Raw genomic sequence first — 20,847 nt, 5'->3', positions numbered from 1 at the left:
GCTGGGGACAATCTGTGTAGTGCAGTTAGTAGTGACCCTAATAGTGACAACATCAAAGATTATGTTGTGAGTGATACAGTCACACTTGCCACTAATAGTAGGGATCCAGGTGATGCTACTGCTTCGTGTCAAGGTGGTGAGCTTGAAATGGACGCTTGTGAGGAGGATGAAGCTCCACCACTTCGACGAACAATGCGTTCAAACGCGGGACATCATCCCAACCCTCACAACCTACCGCAGTCAGCAGTACAGAATGAAGTGACTGCAGTTGCTCCAATAGATCCTACTGTGTTAGCTAATATTAGTCAGTCGCAGTTGTTGTTACTGCAGTTGTTAGCAAAGTCCGTCCCAAAGTAAACAGTGAGCTGATTTGTTCCGTCCAGATATTTACTGTGAAAAAGGAAACTTTTTGACGAACTAAAGCCTGTGTTATGTTTACAACTTCCGTACCAGTATTACTTTGAAACAGCTCAGTGCACATTGTTTATTGCACCATGTTGATATTGTTTACATTTGATAATGTGTATTTTTTTAGAAGTGTGGCAGTTACTTGTTTCAAGTCGAAATGCTTTTTCCTGTGACTTGTAATAGATGCCTGATGTGAATGATATATTGTCCCTTGGAGTATATAGATTGTTAGTTGCCAGGAGTCAACTATTTAGCAGGGGAGTGTGAAGATGTATTGCGCGCATAAAATCCTTGCCGGAAATAGTCGGTAACTTCCGGAAATAATCACAAATTTGAAATGTTTTAGAGTTACATTTGCTGTTAAAATTTATTAATAAACTGTTAAAATATAATTAAAAGTACCTGTCAGAATTCTGACGCATCGTAATTGTTAAACTGGATAAAAGTACGCAAAGCTTTCAACTTTTCCCATGGTGCACTTGTTTCGTAGTTTTCCCGCCATAGTCGCCATGCTTGTTAAAGTGCGAGGTACTCAACATTTTTAGAGCGCTACCCACACGAAGCCACAACTTTGTCATTCCTTGTAAGTACTCTCCAATTACTTGTAGCACGTCGTATGTAGATGATTTGTTAGTTAGTAATTATTTACGTAGATGGTTTGCTAAATTGATGTCTATTTTAGAAGTCGGTTCAGGCCTCGTCACAGTACAGTGCTTGGTGAAAATAACACCACGTGGTAAAGCTATTTCAATTCCTGACCGTTGCTTATTGACACGATCATGGAAATGTAATTGTTTGTTGATGGTCGCATTTCTGCTAGAATTCTTTTCCTTTAATTTTCACGTATTTGTAATATTGATGCTAGTCAAATTGAATAGTTTAGTGAGTGATCACGAGTTACCTCTTTTGTCCATTTTATGTAAACATCGGCCATGCTCATTAGAAATGAGATCGTTTTGATTTACTACTTGACCAAAGTCAAAATACATTGTTTACTAGTTTGAAAAGCATGTTGTGATTGCTGCGAGGTTATATCGTGGATTGTTACGATTAGCCCTTTTGTTTGGTGCTAGGACCCGTGACCGTCCCTGTGTTGATGATAGGCATGGATAACCTTTGACCCTTGTCAGCTGGTTGTAGTCACCTGGGGGTGAGTTGTTGTTAGCCCAGACTTAGTAGAAAGATTTAATATTTTGCTCTTTTGTCATATTTCTGTATTCCCTTGTTGTTAATCTCAATCCGTACTTTGTAATTTGAAATAGAAGAAATTAGTGAATTAGTAATTGGTTTTATTGTGGAAGTGAAGGCTCAAATGCCACTGATATTTTCAGTGCTGATTAACCAACTAAGTATTTACTATTATGGATTTTCGTGTGATGACAGAAATTATTATATGATGACATGTGATATTTTTACATTTCATATTTTATTGATATTGTCTGTAGGAAATATCCATAATGCTAAAAGTAAATTAATCGTTGTACATCATAATATCGGCACAGATCCTGACAATCGTGTTTATATTGTTTTGTAGGTTTTTTTTCATCATGTTGACTTCATGGAACGACAATAAATGCTCTTCATTGAAACTATTCACTCTTCTGTATTGAATTCCCACGTTACAAGTGTAACAATGAAAAGTGCCAGGTGTAAATGCTATTCTCCTATCTGCAGGTTACAATCACAGCCAGAAGAGATAGTGTAACAATGAAAAGTGCCAGATGTAAATGCTATTCTCCTATCTGCAGGTTACAATCACAGTCAGAAGAGATAGTGTAACAATGAAAAGTGCCAGGTGTAAATGCTATTCTCCTATCTGCAGGTTACAATCACAGCCAGAAGAGATAGTGTAACAATGAAAAGTGCCAGGTGTAAATGCTATTCTCCTATCTGCAGCTTACAATCACAGCCAGAAGAGATGGTGTAACAATGAAAAGTGCCAGGTGTAAATGCTATTCTCCTATCTGCAGGTTACAATCACAGCCAGAAGAGATAGTGTAACAATGAAAAGTGCCAGGTGTAAATGCTATTCTCCTATCTGCAGGTTACAATCACAGTCAGAAGAGATAGTGTAACAATGAAAAGTGCCAGGTGTAAATGCTATTCTCCTATCTGCAGGTTACAATCACAGCCAGAAGAGATAGTGTAACAATGAAAAGTGCCAGGTGTAAATGCTATTCTCCTATCTGCAGGTTACAATCACAGCCAGAAGAAATGGTGTAACAATGAAAAGTGCCAGGTGTAAATGCTATTCTCCTATCTGCAGGTTACAATCACGGCCAGAAGAGATAGTGTAACAATGAAAAGTGCCAGGTGTAAATGACATATCTTTATCTGATGGTTATAAATGGCAATAGCAGAGATAGTGTGTACCAGTAGGGTGTACATGATATTTTCCTGTCTGCAGCTTACAACCCCAGCTAGCAGAGTCGATAATTCAACAATGAGAAATGTAAGGTGTAAATTAGGGCTGGAACGACCCTGAGTACCACTGTAGGTCTCAAGAGATGGGTACAAAATGTCCAATTGAGAATTGTTTGAACAGAACCCTTACAAAATGTATTTAGGTACACTATAAAACGATCTGGTCATGTATACACTTGACTTGACTGAAGCTTTATTTTTATTCAAATCTTTATTATAAAAGTCCGAAGGAATGAGTGCATAGTCAGAAAGAAATGCCAACATTGGCGACTTGAAGTGTAACCATGGAGTTCTAGATATTTTCTGTCATTAAACAATATAACAAGTGACTAACCACGGGTCAGGGTAGTCATGTGGGTACCTGGGTCCTACACAGTACCCACTGACCTGAGTACCGACTTACCTGTACAGCCCTAGTGTAAATGCTATTTTTCTGTCTGATGGAACAAATGTGTGCCACCAGCAGAGATCATGATTTAATGTTACAGTAGAAATGTAAGGTGTAAATGATAGCTTCCGAACTGCAGGCTATAACCCAAGCCAGCAAAGATAGTGTAACAGTGAGAACTATTAGTTGTAAATGCTATTTTCCTATCTGCAGGCTATGAACCCCAGCCGGCGGAGATGGTGCGCTCTCTGGCCGACGAGCTGAAGGAGGCTATAGAGAAGGAGGAAAATGATGATGTGTTTACAACAGCCAGGAAGCCTCGGGACAATATTCTGGAGAAATACCTTTATTTTAGTGCTGTGTCTAGGAATACCAGAACTTACACTGACTCAGATAATCAACTAATTATTGAGGATTCCTCGTGCAAGCGGCGGAAGTCTCCGCTCTCCTCCAGTGGGCGAGGCAGGAAGAACAGTTCCGATGAAGATGGTAATGCAGAACATTTACATTGATCAGAGCATTTGTTAGAGGAATCAGAGTACTTGTATCCACCAGTGGCGGTATTGATCCGAGTGTTGAGATGGAACTGATTAGTCATATTGATCACAAGAATTGTATTGATCAGTTTGTTTGCATTGATCAGAATATTGGTATTACTTAGGAAATTGTATTGATAAATATGTTTGATCTGTGCAGATGCATTTATGGTTTTATGAGTCAATCAGTAGATGTTTTGATCAAAATAGGCAAATCGATCAGACGTATTGATCAGATTAGGCATATCGATCAGATGTATTGATCAAAATGGGCATAGTAATCAGACGATTTGTTGATCAGAATATGCAAATTGATCAGATATATTGATCAAAATAGACATAGTGATCAGAAGATGTATTGATCTGAATAGGCATATCCGTCAGATGTATTGATCAAAATGGGCATAGTAATCAGACGATGTGTTGATCAGCATAGGCATATCAATCAGATGTATTGCTCAAAATAGACATAGTGATCAGACGATGTGTTGATAGAGCAAAAAAAAATAATCGGCAATAGCGACCGGCTGCACCAAAGTACTACGCTTAGGATTATTAATATTTTATATATATCAAGTAAAAGCTGCAACAAAAATAACATGATATTGGATAAAATAGTTTCAGATACATTTTTTCCCGATCTTTGCATCAAAATCCTAGTTATATCATTGGGTAAGTTTTAACCAAATCACTGGTAGATTCCAGGAAAACGTGTGTACAGCTGATTGCTGTTTCTGGCTTAGTTTGCAAGAAAATACACACGGTAATCTTAATCCCTGCATGTAAAACAATGCCTGGCAGAACAAAAAATACAATTTAAAAGGTATATCAACATGTCTGGTGATTTTTTTATCTCAAATTTCAAATTTGTACTGACCAAGTTTCTTATCACCCTTTTGTTTACCGGAATTCGCTTACGAAGGAGTATGGTGTAATTCTTTTCTTCGCACAATATTCGAAATATTTTTTCCAAAATACTGAATCCACTAGAGAGAGGCATTATACTTGGGTGCGCGCTATACTCAAGAAAAGATGGTAATGTTGATCAAGACAGCGGTATTGACAAATGATTGAGGGAAACAATTATTTCACTAGGAGTATGTATAGTGATCAGAACATATTCTTTAAACAGAACAGTTCAAACATTAAATTGACCATTATAATTCAAATTTACATCAATCTCATTAAAATCAGATCTAAGTTCTCGCTGCCGCTACAGAAAGATCTGAAGACATCCCATTATAGGTCACGTCAGAACAACCTTTCGTGAACTTTGACCAACCACTGAAAATTACTAACAAGAAGTCAACATCAGCCAATTAGAAAGCAGCTTTCTCAGGCTTTACGGCACTCGTTTCAACCTGGCGACTTCCATTTTTAGGCTACGCTTGAAAAATATGTTAACACAGTTCTTGATTAACATTTTGAAAACTGAACAAACGAACATTCCAGAATGTCTAATATATGGCTGAGATTGTATGGCAGTGCTTCCCACATGGTGCAACCCCTACTCTGTTCAAATGTTTATCCCACGGAAGCGAGAGATAGATGACAATTTTTACAGAATCAGTCGTAGGGGCTGTAACTGTCGTTCGGAATACCCTGTGTTAACGTTTTCGAGGTTGCATGATTAGAAAACACATTCTGACTGTCACTTTCACGATCTGGTAAGCGCCGCTTTGATTGGTCGGATGAAAAGTTGTTCTGGCGTCACGAGTAATGGGATGTCCTCAGATCTTTGTTTAGCAATAGCGATAACTAAGATCTGATTTTACAGAGATTGAATTTACATCTAACAGTTGATTTTGTTAGAAACAGCCATCTTATCATTGGACATGAAGGGAAACTGATGTAGTATGTTGGAATAAAGGGGCAAGCAAGAAATACTTATTAGGACAAACAATATATTTTACTGTTTGACATAATTTTATAAAGAGATATGTGAAAAGGTTGTGTTTGACTGAAAAGTACATATTTTTGGTTTGTTTGGTGTTCTGGAAAAGTACATCTCAAATGAAGTCAAACACCATTTAATTTGTTGTAATGTTGACTAAGATTCTTTGAAAAAAGCAAGAAATAGTATTGTATGCTTGTCTTTTTTATGAATCTTTTTTGGGATAACTATTTACATGATTCAGGCATCAGTTTAAGTACATGAGCTTGTTCTATATTACTTCATCGTAGTGACAAAAAATTCACCGAAACATTTGGCTGAGAGAATACAAATATTTTTTGTAAGTATTTTCACATGATGCTTTGAAATGTTTGGTCTCTTATTTGCATTTTTGGTTAAGTTAGGTACTTTTTGGATGTATATCTCATTCCATAATAAAAGAGTGGCACAAAGACTGTACAAAGTACCATCATTGATGGTCTATTGATATTGTGTGTAGATATGTAGACTTTCAATGGGTTGATAATCATGTATCTGTGTGTCTTCGATAATTCCAGTGTTATTTGTAGTGTTAATGTGTTTTATCATATTCAGCAGTGTATTTCTTTGTGATAGAGGGGTGGTGGAGTAGGCTAGTGGTTAAAGCATTTGCTCGTCACGTCGAAGGTCCGGGTTCGATTCCCCAGATGGGTACAATGTTTGAAGCCCCTTTTCTGTTTTTCTGATATTGCTGGAATATCGCTAAAAGCGGCGTAAAACCATATTCACTCACTCACTCTTTGTGAAAGAATAACCACTAATGAAGCCCCATGACCTTGGGTTAGACCGCCTGGTCAAGTGGTAGAGCGTGGTCTAGTGGTAGGGCATCTGCCCAGAGGGCTGAAGGTCTGGGGTTCGATCCCCTGCCACAATGTACCAACAGACGTTAAAAGATAGTACTTGTTGTTAGCCTGCCTTGTGCTCGGCATTAAGGGGCTAAAACAAGGACTGGTTGGCTTGGAGCCAGTATACTGTGTCTGAGTGGGGTATTCATGTTAAACTGCGGCATGGTATCTCAGTGGGCTAGCACTATAAAATTGGCTTTAGTCTGGACTAGAACAAGCAGCCACACACACATACACACATGCATGCATGTCGCTATATATAAGTGCACCTATGTTAATCTAACCTAACCTCACCTCACCTCCTGATTGGGTTAATTGCATGATTTATTGTTAATTTTTTTGCAAAAATGACACATTTGGATAACTTCTATTATTATTATTTGAAGGATCGAAGCGAGATTCCACATCTTCCACCAGTTTTGTTTCGACGTCTGTATTTCAAGAATTGGAGGTGACACATCGAGGGATGCATCGCTTCATTCCCCGCCATGCTGATGAAATCACGATAGAAATCGGCGACCCAATACACGTCATAAAGGAGTCGGACGACTTGTGGTGTGAAGGTATGGAAGTATTCAAAATAGGATTTATCTTAAATTCGAGAGAATTGAAAATTGTGAAAGTATGCCTGCAAGTATTGTAAGCAGACACGCTGGATATTTCAGATCTTAGATATAATATTAATGTTATTGATGTCAGTATGACAAAATGATTTTAAACCTTCAGGAACCCTTGAAGCTCCAGGTCAGAATTGGTCTTCAGCAACCCATGCTTGTTGTAAAAGACGACTAACAGGATTGGGTGGTCAGGATGGCCGACTTGGTTGATGCATGTCATCATATGCATAGATTGATGCTCATGATGTCAATCACTGAAAAGTCTTGTCCAGACTTGATTATGTACAGACCTTTGTTATATAGATGGAATATTGTTAAGTGCGGCTTTAAACAACAAACAAACAAACTAAAAACAATAAGACAAGGATATACGATTGTACCCAGATATTTCGAAATGTTAAAGGATATTTGAAGCAACATGATAAATTTCTGAACTTAGATAGGATCAGGACAAAGTAGACACAGTTTATGGATAACAACTTCTTTATTTTACTGTAATGGAGACTTTTAAAGGCTGAATAATGAACATGGCACAGAATATGTATGGTAGGTGGAGGATTAACAGTAACAACAATACTTCATCTGACACCCAGATCTACGACCTCCTAACCTGAATCAGCGCCCTGGTGGCATATATCATTGCTCATAGCATCAACCACTGGTTTGTCTGGGCCAGGCTCAGTGGAATAAAACTGTACTATTGCATATGACATTGACTCACCCTGTGCTGGTTACTTCCAGGTGTGAACCTGCGGACAGGTCAGAAGGGCATCTTCCCCGCAATGTACGCCACAGACCTAACATTCCTAGAGGAGGAATCAGGTATGTCCTCAAGGAAATACGAAAACTCAGAATACCAGAGCCTCAGAAATAATACTGGAAAAAAATTACACATTATGATTTTTGTTGTTTTCAATTGTAACCTTAAACATGAATCATCACGAAACATGTTTATTTTTATCTATACTGGAATATTTATTGGAATATCTGCCATGGAATTCATCACTTTAGAAAGTTCTCTGATTTATAGGGGGACCAAATTCTAAAGACAGTAATGTAGTGAGGATAGAAGCTTATTACATATTTCTCTGATTACAGATGAGGAGGATTACTTGAAATTCACAATCCGCTTCCTGGGGTCAGTAGAGGTCAACTACCACAAGGGAGATGAGGTTCTCAGCCAGGCGATCAACAAGGTGAGGGTCATTTCCTTTTGTGGTGTCAGGGTCATGTTTGCCCCAGTGAATTAACCATTAGATTCTCATTCAAATCTTTCAGGAATCTGGCATATAATTTTAAATATTTTCTTTTAGCAAACTGTTCAAGGTATTTGTGTATGAAAAAGAAGGATACTTATAGCAATTCAATTGAAAGACAAGTGTGTTTTATGCCAATGACAATGAAAGAATAAGAAAAACATTCAAATAATTGGTATCCAGTAGGTATGATAGGTACAGCATTGTCTTCATGAAAGATGTCATTTACAGGTTGCTAAACTGGAGTTTATTATTGTTTTCCAGGTTGCGATAGCACGCCGTACAACGATGAGTTCAGCTCCGCCGCCGATGTGCACGATGGAGATCAGCCAGTATGGGATCCGCATGATAGACAAGAGCAAGGAGGGAGTGAGTCCCTTTGTTACCAGTCAATCACTTTCACTTCAAATAACACACAAAAACTTATCAACATCAAGTCTTACTCCGATTTGATACCTCTCTGTGTTAAGATTTGAAAACCCTTCATAGTAAGTCATGCTAGATGAACCCATAGCAAACCTTGACCGCCCAATCAAAATGAAAGATGCTTGGGTTTTTGAGCCAGTCAGATTTCAACTTTCTATATCGACTTGGCTTCACCATGTTCTTAATTTTGTCAACAAGGTCTTTGTAAAATCACACTATCTGTCACTTGACTTAGAAATTTCATCCTAGCAAAGAAAACCCTGTGCAAGACAAAAACATTCCCCTGATAGTGCACCCTTTTGGGTGTAGCTGTCATGACGCTCAGAAATCAACACGATGTTAATTTTTGTTTGTCATGTTCTCCACTCGGAACAGCCTCTTATCATTCATTATAGAGATAACAGAAATCAGATATGATGATCTGCATGCTTCACTCACTCATACTGAAAATGATTATTCCTCCATACTGATTGGCTGATTAAAAAGTTCACCCGACATGACGTCCTAGGGAGGATTTGTCTGACGTTCATGGAGAGAGGTATTGATTCAGCGTAAAGATCTGGTTTGATGATATTGTATAGATGGTGTAGAATTTCTGTCAAATCAATTTCTATGTCTGTAGTGTCTTTTAGTCTTAATTGAAGCTGTATTTGTGTGAACATACAAGACATGAATTCACACTTGTATTTATCATGTGCCATGTATCTGAACAAAATAACCAAATAAACAGTAATTAAAAAGTTCAAATTGATATTTTTTTTCTTATTTCAGCATGAAAGTGATGCATTCTCCCACTTTTTCGCATTGAAAAATATTTCCTATTGTGGTACACATCCAAGAAATAACAAGTGAGTATTTATTTATTGTTCCAGATTCAGTAACAATAAACGCTTCAAGCACTTTTATTTCAGCGTTACAGGTAGTATTTAACTTCTGACATTTGGAAATCATACCTTTTCAAACTAAAATAAACATTTGTCAACAATTTTATATACATGTTTCTTAGTGAATGTATTTGTGTTTTTCAGGTATTTTGCATTTATTACGAAGCATCCCAAAGATTCGCGCTATGCTTGCCATGTGTTTCTAGGAGAGAGGACTACCCACTCTATAACCGATGCATTAAGGTGAGGAATTGAAGCGACGTTTGATTAACTTGCTCCTGAATCATTATCTTGTGCCTATGGCTCGGAATAGGACCCCAGTACCACATGTTTGTTGTGAGGGAGCAGCCATTTGATTTTCAGGGAGGGGTGGGATTTTATTCTTCTTCTAGAAAGAAAATAATCAAGTCTCTTGTTTTACTGGAAACAAATCACATATGCCTTTCTCACCCCCTCACCCCCCCCCCCCCCCCAAAAAAAAAAATAATAATAAAAGAGCGGAAATAAAATGGTTGCTCCCTAAGAGCAGACGGGAATTAGGATTGATTGGTGACAGTGTCTGAACAAGTCATTGCTGCCTATACCCAATGAAGGGGGTGACATCATTTTCCAAAAGCAATGATGTCATATTTGTTCAACTGACCAATCAGCTTTGAGACTGCATAAAATGTACATGTACAGTATCTCAAAGTTGTTACCCTGAATATTTCAAACCAAATGGATATTATCAACACCTGAACCTTTTTCTTGTCACCAGCAAATCCTTCAAGAGGTTCTACCAGGAATACATGGCCTTCTCCCATCCCACAGAGGACATCTACCTGGAATGACTAACCGACGAAGGGGACTACCCCACACCAGAGTAGACTGATCCAACAACAAAGACAGGAAGATTCCATTTAGAATGTATGGGTTATATAACCACCATCTTACTTCATTAAGTAAATGTAGCGTTCAATCAAAATCTGATCAGTTGAAGATAACACCATCATCTCTCGATTCTGATTTTTAAAATTTGAAAATGTAAGTCATGCCAAAATTGATCATTTCCATCAATGAATACATCACTAAGCTGCTCAAAGGGTGTTTAGCTGAATTGTTGAGAGTCTCAGTTTCATCAATAGATTGTAGATTCTGGCTGTCTTGACACTCTGGACATTTCTCCTGATGTAGAAGTTATTTGAGAAATGTGTGTTGTATATTTGTATCATATGTTGCGTAAGTAGTCTATCAATTGAATGATCCTTCTCCAACAGGCTTCCCGATGTTTAGTGTTTAGCAATTTGATCCTGATTATGTACAGCATGTTATACTAATGTTTCCTCACTCATTTCATTGGTGCACTATTGGTAAACCATGAAGGAAAATGGTTTCAAATTGTCACAGGTATGGGTGAAACGATACATTAGTGCACGGGTGTATCAATAGATTTCATTTCACGATATGAAACACGATACATTTTTTGGTATCGATACAAGACGATACACTTACTGAAATAAGTTACTTACTCTTCGTTTTAATGACCCTTGGTGTTTCTGTCAGTCAGATAATGCGAAATGTGTTGTAATTAGATTTTCAAGTTCACTACTAAAAATAGCAGCTACGAACATGTGTCGACAGCTTGCTTTTCCTTTTGAACCTGCTCTCAAATATCTTTTGTCAAGAAGTTTCCACGTGTAAATATGCGTATCACGATAATTACCTTATTGTGACCTATGTATCATGATACGTATCATATCAAAACCTATGTATTGTGATACGTATCGTATCGTGACGTAGCAGTATTGTTTCACCCCTAGCTGATGCTAGCTGATGGTACCTGTGGCTGTGAGAGTGTCATCAAGTATCAATGTTTTATGACTTCAACTACAAACCTTCAAATATAATCTGATGACAACATGTATGAACTACTAGTATTTCATATTTTCTTCACAATACCAGTTTGAATCACATCATTCTGCGATTGCTGTTTTTATGGACACAATGTTCTTCGTGACACACATTGTGTTGATTTTCATCTGTGATGATTTTGCTAATCACCCTGTGACACGTTCAGTATTCTCATCCTCATAATGTGGCGTGATTTTTATTTTCAAAAATTAATATTTTACAAACGAAATTGTTTGAATTACTAATGTGATTATTTCATCATAAAAGTAATGACAAACTAAATAACTCTTTTTGCATATTGATTGACTTTGACAATGTGGCAAATATTACATGTTGGGCCAGTATGAATCAATCATTATATTATCAGCCCCTTGCTAACACCTCTCTTCACCTTTGGGTGGAGTGGTAGCCATGTGGTTAAAGCGTTAACTCATCGCCTTGAGCTGGGTTTCATTTTCATAGGTACTGGTACAATGATAAAGCCCATTCTGTTCTCCTACATGCTGTAATATTGCATGAAACAATACACCTCATCTTACTCACCTTATTTGTTATTCGGTTGGGACAAACTCAAGTCAGTGTGCCAAAATGACCAGTTTGGTCTTCATGTTCTTTTTTTGAAACAAATCCCAAATCAAATCTCTCCTACTGCACTTAAAAAACAGGGGTGATAATGTAATAATTAATTTGCATCAGCCTTATGTAAAGTGTGCCATGATACAGTGGCATGGTGGTGTGGTATTGTACAACAACGCTCAGTATCAGATATGATACAAAGTACAATTATGTTGAATAATACACCCCAAACTACAGCACCAACCATGTTTGTCCCAGGCTTGTCACTGATATACCCTTTGGCTATTGAGCAGTGAGTACCACACCCCCAGTGTCATGACACTAGTGTGCATGTATCAGTGCTTAGACGCTGTGTGAGGCCGCTGTCGGAGCAGTGTGTACCACACCTCCAGTGTCATGACACTAGTGAGTATGTATCAGTGCTGAGACACTGTGTGAGGCCGCTGTCAAAGCAATGTGTACCACACCCCCAGTGTCATGACACTAGTGTGTATGTATCAGTGCTGAGACGCTGTGTGAGGCCGCTGTCGGAGCAGTGTGTACCACACCCCCAGTGTCATGACACTAGTGTGTATGTATCAGTGCTGAGACGCTGTGTGAGGCGGCTGTCGGCACTGACAGTGTTTATGGTTGTACAGTCTATGTTAAATGTTATGAAAGAATGAAACTTGATGGATGTGTGAATTATTTATAGACCTACCGCTATGAGGACATTGATTAGGAAGACGTAGGAATCATCTTGAAGAAAACAATTCAAATCAAGATGTAGGCAGAATCCATTTGGTTATGATTTAGTGAGGAACACCATCTTTCTTCTCAGTAAAAAGACTTTGAATATTTCATATATATATATCTATATCCTCTTTCTGTTAATCTTTATGTTCAAATAATTAATCTCCTTCAATCAGTGTTTTATAGTCGTGTTTCTTGCATGTAAAAAAAGTGACAATGTAATTGATTTTCAATTTCATGACTTATTGCTGAATCAGCACTTTTTATAGCTCTGCCATTGACTTGTCTTCTTTTGCAACTTTGTCAAGCACACCAACACATTTCAACAAACTATACTTTATCTGAAATATATCAGAGGTTTAAGAAAAATGTATCATATTCCATTGATGCCAATGGTAAAAGACAATATTGTCATTACCATACACAGTAATGTCAGTGGTTAGGTATAAATAGGTCATATTTCAGTGATAGTTAAGGGTCAAGGTCAGGTGACCATTACAGTCCTAAATACGACCTAATAAGTAATTCAGTCTACAAAAGATCCAGTGAAACCCTAATGTCCTGAACTCCATAAATGCAATGAAGACAGTGTTACCTCTTGGTCAAACCATTATCAGTACTATGACGCACCATTTGTCTTGAACGGTATGGATATCTTTATATATTTCTATGGTCCTAGGACTTTGAGTTTCACTGAATTCAACTGCTTTAAAATCGCCTCTTTTACTTCGATATAATACCTCTCCTTATGTAGGTGACTGACATACCCTCCACAGTAAGTTGTATCAGCCAATCAGCATTAAGGCTTCTAAGCAATGCATTCATTTCAACATATCCGACTTCAGTATCTGGAAAATGAACTTTGATGGAAGTTCTGAATGGAAAATAATGATAACTGTGCTATATATATTGTGTATATTATATGCACCTTGTTGAGATCAAAATTTCCAAATGGAGGTGATAAAGAAATGAAATCATTTTAGAAAACTGACATGCATCCCTGAGTCAAAATTCACCTGACATGAGTTTGCCAGATCTTCATGCAGAGAGGGGCGCCAAGGGTGCCAATATTACGCTGTATAGAATAGCATATCTTTGGAACACCAGAAACCTATAAATAATGATTTTGAATCCAGGTTCACCCCTACTATGTCAGGTCTGACAGCACCATGCCCGTGCTCATGGGTTTCACCAAAGTGTTAAACATGTCTAAGACATGAATCACTTCAGTCTTGCCAACCACATTAAGTTGACACGCCATGATGTAACTGGAAGACTGTTCAGATGGAGTTAAACCCAGCTCACTCACTCATGCAGAGAGGTATCAAGTTGGAGTATGAGATGTTATTTGAATGAAATTTGTACTTTTGGGCCCTGTGTTACCTCACTTATGTTCTGTGCCCCGTGTTTGTTTTGTGAAGAACCTGGATACCTTGCTGCATTATGGAAAAGGGTAGCACACATGCAATTTCCTCCTAGCTGGGTTCAATTTCATATTGGTGCTTTCTTGTTATGAAGCATGTACATGCACATGCTGATACAGGTTTTGTGGAATAAACGTACGAAATATGTATTTACGAAAATGGCCTAATGGTGAAGGTTATTTTTTTCAAAATTGTCAAAGATTTGAAGAGTTATGTTAAATGAGGAAACACTAAATGACAGTGTTGTTTTTTCAATTATTTTCTTCTGTGGTCTAATACTTAAGGATAAAAAGAGTTCATTCTTCAACAGTGAATTTTGAAATGTTAGTGTAGACTATCTCTTTTTCAGTGGGTGCTTTTCCCATTTCAAGCAGAAAACAGTTGCTGCCATACTGGCATATTTTACTGATATTATTGTTGGGGAATGAAGACTATTTTCCTAAAACTATTTATCAAACTGAAAAACCAATTTAAGAACAAGGACTTGAAGCTGTGAGGGATAACATTGATGCTTTCATCCCAGCATCCTTAGATATTGTATCATGCCATGCTGTTCTCATGAACAAGCTTGTTTAACTGTCTTTTATTTATATTTCATCACTGTCATTGGTGGTTAGGTTTGTTCCATGATCAATGTATTGATCCCAGTGCTGGTGATGGGATCTGGCCATGGTGTTCATTTAAGGTTGATGGGGATGTTTAACATAAATGTTGCATGGAAACTTGTTATTCCATAGCTTATTTCCATGGAAACCTAACTGTCTTGGTTAATATTAATGGCTTATTCTATGTTCATGTTTTAGTATTCTTGAAACCCTTTAGGCTTCAATGGGTTTTTTTTCAATTTTTGTTTGTTCAAAAAAAGAGAAACTTTTTTTTTTAAGTTACCTTGTTTATTTGACAGTGTCTTTCCAGGATAAGCCATTTTGCCAGTTACCATGGTATGGCTGCAATGAAAGGCCTTTATTGCTGAAAGTTTTGACAGGGGCTTCTCAAATGAGCCTATCAGGCGTAAAAAGTTTCGTATTTATTTTATCATAGCCTTATTTGGACAGTGTAGATGGCAACTGATTTGTCAGAGTGATAGGTTGTATCTATTTGATAATATTGGATGATTTATGGATGTTTGAAGACTGATGATGATGATGATGATGATGATGATGATGAAGATGAAAGATGTTTCACAGTATGGATGTTAAGGTGGATGGAGTTCTAATGTTCAAATATGAGATTTTAAATCATTCATTGTTGAGAAAAGACAAGGTATTGCTATGAACCCATTCCTGGTTTTGCACTTAAATATCATGATGTATGTCTAATGTTTAGATCATGTTTGATTTGGATATTAGACGCTGATATCTTGACAGGAACAAAATCAGATGACCTATTAACCTTATATATTGACTTCATGTTACACACTGTATAAACTGGTACTATTGAGTTTGTATTGTTTAACCAATCATTACCTGCGCCATGGAAGCTTGGCAGGTTTCTTTTTGATTTGGGTTGAGAAACTCAGGCCAGTCCAAGTGGTTCCATATATTTCGGAAGAGCTCGCTCTAACCTTTGCTCCATGTTATCAGAACAAATTATTATATTTTCTGTTAAAGAATACCATTGTAACAAAGATATGTTATAAAATGTTATGATTATTAATTATGTCAAATTTTAGTTTAGTGAAACACTTTGAAAACACATATACAATGTTTTGTAATATTTGGCAAAATGGCCCCAAAATTTGGGTATTTTGGCATGAGGTAATCAAACACAAAAATGTTGTCATATGGATTTGAATCTCATTCAATGTGTTTGGAGATGGAATTGAGCACAAGAACACATCTTTTCGAGTTGATTATCTGTTTTCAAAGTGTTTCCGTGTGTACATGTATATATTGTGATCAGTTAGTCCTGGCATAAATATTCATCTCCTGCACCTTTGCTTAGAAATTTGGTTAAACAGGACCATTTGGTCTGGCCTTAAGAAGACATGAATGAGCCATCTAGATCTGTATTTACTCAATTTGGATCACTTGTATTTAGAGGTGTATCATATTCAGCTTCCTATATAGCTCTGTTCTGACCTCGGCCGGTTGTTTGTCATCTTCATGTTGGAATCATATGATACTCATGCTGTGTTACATCCCATCAGATGTACGTTGTTAATGTCATGTGTCGTGTGTCACATGTCATGCATTTACTACAAACATACACTCGGTCATCATATTACACATTAACAGATTACATCGTGAATATGTAGCATATTCTAGTAATAAATCAAAAGAAATATGATAGAGAAACATGTGCATGTATATTTAAATTTAGTCCTTAAAACATATCTATGTGAATATAACTTTTGTACAAAGGGAGATAACTCTGAATTATGTAAGGGAGGTAACTAATGATTCTTGTAATGGGAGAATCCTTTACTGGTAAATAACTACACATTTGTGACAAACTGTATTTTAAGCTTACTTTAAATGTGAAAAATGAATTAATGTTTTATTTTGCATACTGTGTTATACTTGTTTAATGGTAAAATAACATCAAGGTATTTACCATTTGTCAGAGTGAAAAGTACACTGCCTGAAGTGTCTTGCTTGGCTAGAGCTTAAAATGTCTTTTCTAAACATGTTTCTGCTACACTTTCTTGTTGTTTAAGTTAATAAAAATACGCAAAATCAAGACAAGATTCATGTTGCAATTTGCAGAAAAAAATGAACATTAGTAAATGATGTCTTGTTAAATGAACTACTTTTCATGTAAAGAAGTGAACGTTTTGAAAGGAACCCATAAACCGCTAAACATTATGGTGTTGCCAAACATAGTTTGATGATATTCTGATGAAGAACATGAAAAGAAAGTCATGTTAGGGCATGGCAAGAGGTATTTTGCAAGAGCTGAATATCCAAGATTTTGACACTCTTTGTGCCATCAGTGTTCTTAGCTTTTTCCCTCTCCCAACAAGACAGCTTCATGTTGTAGAGAGAGGATGAATTGTGATAAAACTACAACCTGGCTAGTGCTGGCTTGGTAGTATTATGTATATAAATATCCGCAATGTTGCATCTGTGATCTTCCTGGCTCTCTGTCATAGAGGCAATAGTGTACAACCAGAATACACAAGGCTGCTGTCTGCTCATATGCAGGTTACAGTGACATCAGAAGCTGATGATACAATATGCTTGATCAGAGCTGAAGAGTAATACTGTAAGGCCCCAAATATGATTCTGTAACATCATCTTCTGACAGCACTGTGAAGGTAGGGCATGTAGTCTTGAGATAGATTTATGCTTTGAAGTATTCAGATGTTAGAGGTATCTCCCGAAAATATATAACAGATGTTGATTTGCCACATTTGATAATGAATTAAAGCTGAAAAAATCAGATTAGGATACATTTATAAACTCAATATGGAACTCAAAGTTGAAAAGTCAACATTGAAACATTTTATATTCCAAACAGTGTTAGTCCTCACAAGACATGCCCTGCCTCATGCATATGCATGAGGTGTCACGTGACCGTATTGTATATAAATCCTTGTTTTCATTGGCTGCTGCTTACTGTTTGTTGATGTATGTGTTACAGCACAGTTGGTTCTTTGTTAGTGCTCTATGTTATATCAGCTTAATCTCCACACCTCGTGTCCCTGTGTTGTTATCATTCCTAACCACAGGCCTATCATCAAGCATCACATGTACGGCTTGTTACAACCTCAACCTCTGTCCAGTCTGCAGGGCTGGTAATAAGTTATTGTGGATCACTGGATTGTCATATTACCTATTTGACTCATAGCCTTGACCTCCACACCATATAGTGTCATGGCCTTGACCTTCATAACATATGGTGTCATGGCCTTGGCCTTCATATCATATGGTGTCATGGCCTTGACCTTCATAACATATGGTGTCATGGCCTTGGCCTTCATTCCATATTGTGTCATGGCCTTGGCCTTCATATATGGTGTCATGGCCTTGACCTTCATTCCATATGGTGTCATGGCCTTGGCCTTCATTCCATATGGTGTCATGGCCTTGACCTTCATTCCATATGGTGTCATGGCCTTGACCTTCATTTCATATGGTGTCATGATGATGGTAATCATGCAGTAAGATTTTTAGTAGGTCATTCAGCAACTAGATTTGTTTGTGCTTATGTGTTTTTGTATGCAGTACTTATATATCATTCTGCTGAAAATATGTTCATAATACAGTTATATAATACATTAATTTCAGACTTAAGGGATTTTGCCTTGAGAAAATGAGTACAACCATGTTTCGTTTGGTAGTGTTGTTCAATATTATACATAATTGAATCATTAATTATACCCAGATTTGAAATTTTTGCTAAGGTTACTTATTTAAGCTGTTTTAATGTACTTAGTGTACCATGCTACTGTATTTACATTTGCTCAGTCTTTGACATATGCTGAAGCCACAATTAATTACATTCCTGAATTGTTGACATTTCATAATCTATCCACTGCTGTCTGACAAGACACACTAATTTGATGTCTCTGCATTCAATTGTGAAAGCAAAGGAACGTGAATGTGTGCACTTAAAAGTTTGGGAGTTGGGAGTTTAAACATAAGAAATCGCACAAAGGATCTAGCTGGCAGTTGGGTTTGAGGAATATTTTCGTTCAGAAAAATACATTGTAAAGGGAAAAAAAATCATTTCAGGATGAATTTGTCATTTTATCACTTTTAGCAAACAAATCCAAGACTGATAGACTAATGTGTAGTGGCCGATGACTATGTTGTTACTGGGAAGGTGTTTGAGGAGATGGGGAATATGTTGTGAGGAGCCAGTATTTCCAGCAGGATGAGGTAGTAGCAAGCTGACCTGTTTGTGGCCATCAAGTCATGTACATAATGGTAAGCATCATGTTGAATAAAGCATCCAAACTTAACGTGGTCTGACTTGTTTATGTCCAGGAGCTGTAACAGCAGATAACCCTGTGGGTAATCTGGGCTAGGATTGGTCCCTAGCAACGTGTGCTGGTCGGTTTACAGAAGCTGTAACAGCAGATAACCCTGTGGGTAATCTGGGCTAGGATTAGTCCCTAGCAACGTGTGCTGGTTGGTTTACAGGAGCTGTAACAGCAGATAACCCTGTGGGTAATCTGGGCTAGGATTGGTCACTAGCAACATGTGATGGTTCGTTTACAGAAGCTGTAACAGCAGATGCAAGCCCAGTGGAGATTCCGGGCTAGGATAGGTCCCTAGCTGGTCGGTTTACAGAAGCTGCAACAACAGGTCGTAAGAAGTCACGTATTGGATCAGCTGGTCAGGCTTGGCGACCTGGTTCATTTTGTGATATTATTCCCTGACGGTGTGACAAGCATAGGGGGAGTGAATGTATGTCGTATTACAGCTACCTGACTACTGCCTTTGAATGATTAAGTCTGAGTCACTCCCTAGCTTGATAGCATGAGTAAAGATCAATGATGTCATGTTGACCCACAATCATCCAGCGTACACACTGCATATACACATCCCTCCCTGACTTTCCCGTGTATCATATCTTATCATATGATATATACCTGTCACACACATACCACCATATATTCGTTTGGGAGTCTGTTTTGAATGACACAATGTTAAAATTCACTCTCTAATCAAATTGAACCGTTATTTCATGGTGTCACAATTACTTGCCTCACCTGGTGTAAAAAACAAAATATAATTGGGATGCCTGGTAGCATAAGGACTTCTTGCTCCTTTTCAAACTCAGGAAACAATATTTTCCAGCCACAAATTCATATATAACATCCCTTTGATACATTGTAAACCTCTTTGGGTAGCTCTCATGCATGTGGCACTAAACACTTATTTTTTATGCAGATCGACTCGAGTTCAAAAGTCATTTTGTCGATTTCAAGCTCATGAGTGATAGAAATTCTGTGCTTTGATGATAAAATAGATGGAGATGATCACATCCCTTCTGAAACAAAGCATGGTCATTATTTGGTCCTGGGTACTTTGCAAAATGCTGATATAACACACCTGCTGATTTAAGAGGATCTCATCCCAAAGTAGCCTTCAACTCTGACAAGTGTTCTGTCAGACTAGTCGATCTGTTTACATGCAAGAGGACAAGTGAACATGTTTACTATTTCCACACCCCTGGTCACTGAGAGTGAGTGAGTGAGTTGGGTTTAATACCACTTTGAACAGTATTCCAGTGACACAGCGTGTCAGCATGATGTGGGAGGGAAGCCCAAAGTGATGCAGGTCTCAGACGTTCACCATTTCGGTGTATACATCGAGCAGGGGCATGAAGCTGACAAACCTAGAAACAGAACTTGGGCAAACTGTTATTCGAACCCATAATCATTGGTGTTTGGAGTGCCCAAGGGATACAACTCCTCATGGCAAATTCACTTGCACCATGCATTGATTCCTATATATAGCAAGCACTCCCAACATCATGTGGGGAAACATTCATTACAAACTCTTATCATCTTAATACGGACATTTATTATTCAATGAATGTTTGGATTATTACA

General features: G+C 37.6%; 1 protein-coding gene across 1 annotated transcript in view; it reads left to right on the top strand.

The window, feature by feature from the left end:
- The window catches only part of LOC139473717 (JNK-interacting protein 1-like), a 52,051-nt gene extending 32,803 nt beyond the window's left edge, over positions 1–19,248 (top strand). The window contains exons 4-11 of the mRNA XM_071256436.1: positions 3,434–3,709; positions 6,921–7,097; positions 7,893–7,973; positions 8,250–8,347; positions 8,672–8,776; positions 9,605–9,681; positions 9,862–9,960; positions 10,475–19,248. Of these exons, the coding sequence (XP_071112537.1) occupies positions 3,434–3,709; positions 6,921–7,097; positions 7,893–7,973; positions 8,250–8,347; positions 8,672–8,776; positions 9,605–9,681; positions 9,862–9,960; positions 10,475–10,547 (986 nt within the window). The 3' untranslated portion in view covers positions 10,548–19,248. The remainder of the gene's footprint in view (positions 1–3,433; positions 3,710–6,920; positions 7,098–7,892; positions 7,974–8,249; positions 8,348–8,671; positions 8,777–9,604; positions 9,682–9,861; positions 9,961–10,474) is intronic.
- Positions 19,249–20,847: the final 1,599 nt, after the last annotated feature.

This window comes from Haliotis cracherodii, unplaced genomic scaffold (genome assembly GCF_022045235.1).
Source record: "Haliotis cracherodii isolate W230 unplaced genomic scaffold, xgHalCrac1.p SCAF_3, whole genome shotgun sequence".
Taxonomy (NCBI): Eukaryota; Metazoa; Mollusca; class Gastropoda; order Lepetellida; family Haliotidae; genus Haliotis; species Haliotis cracherodii.
Note: the sequence above shows the minus strand (reverse complement) of the source record. Positions and strands in the feature narration are given on the sequence as shown.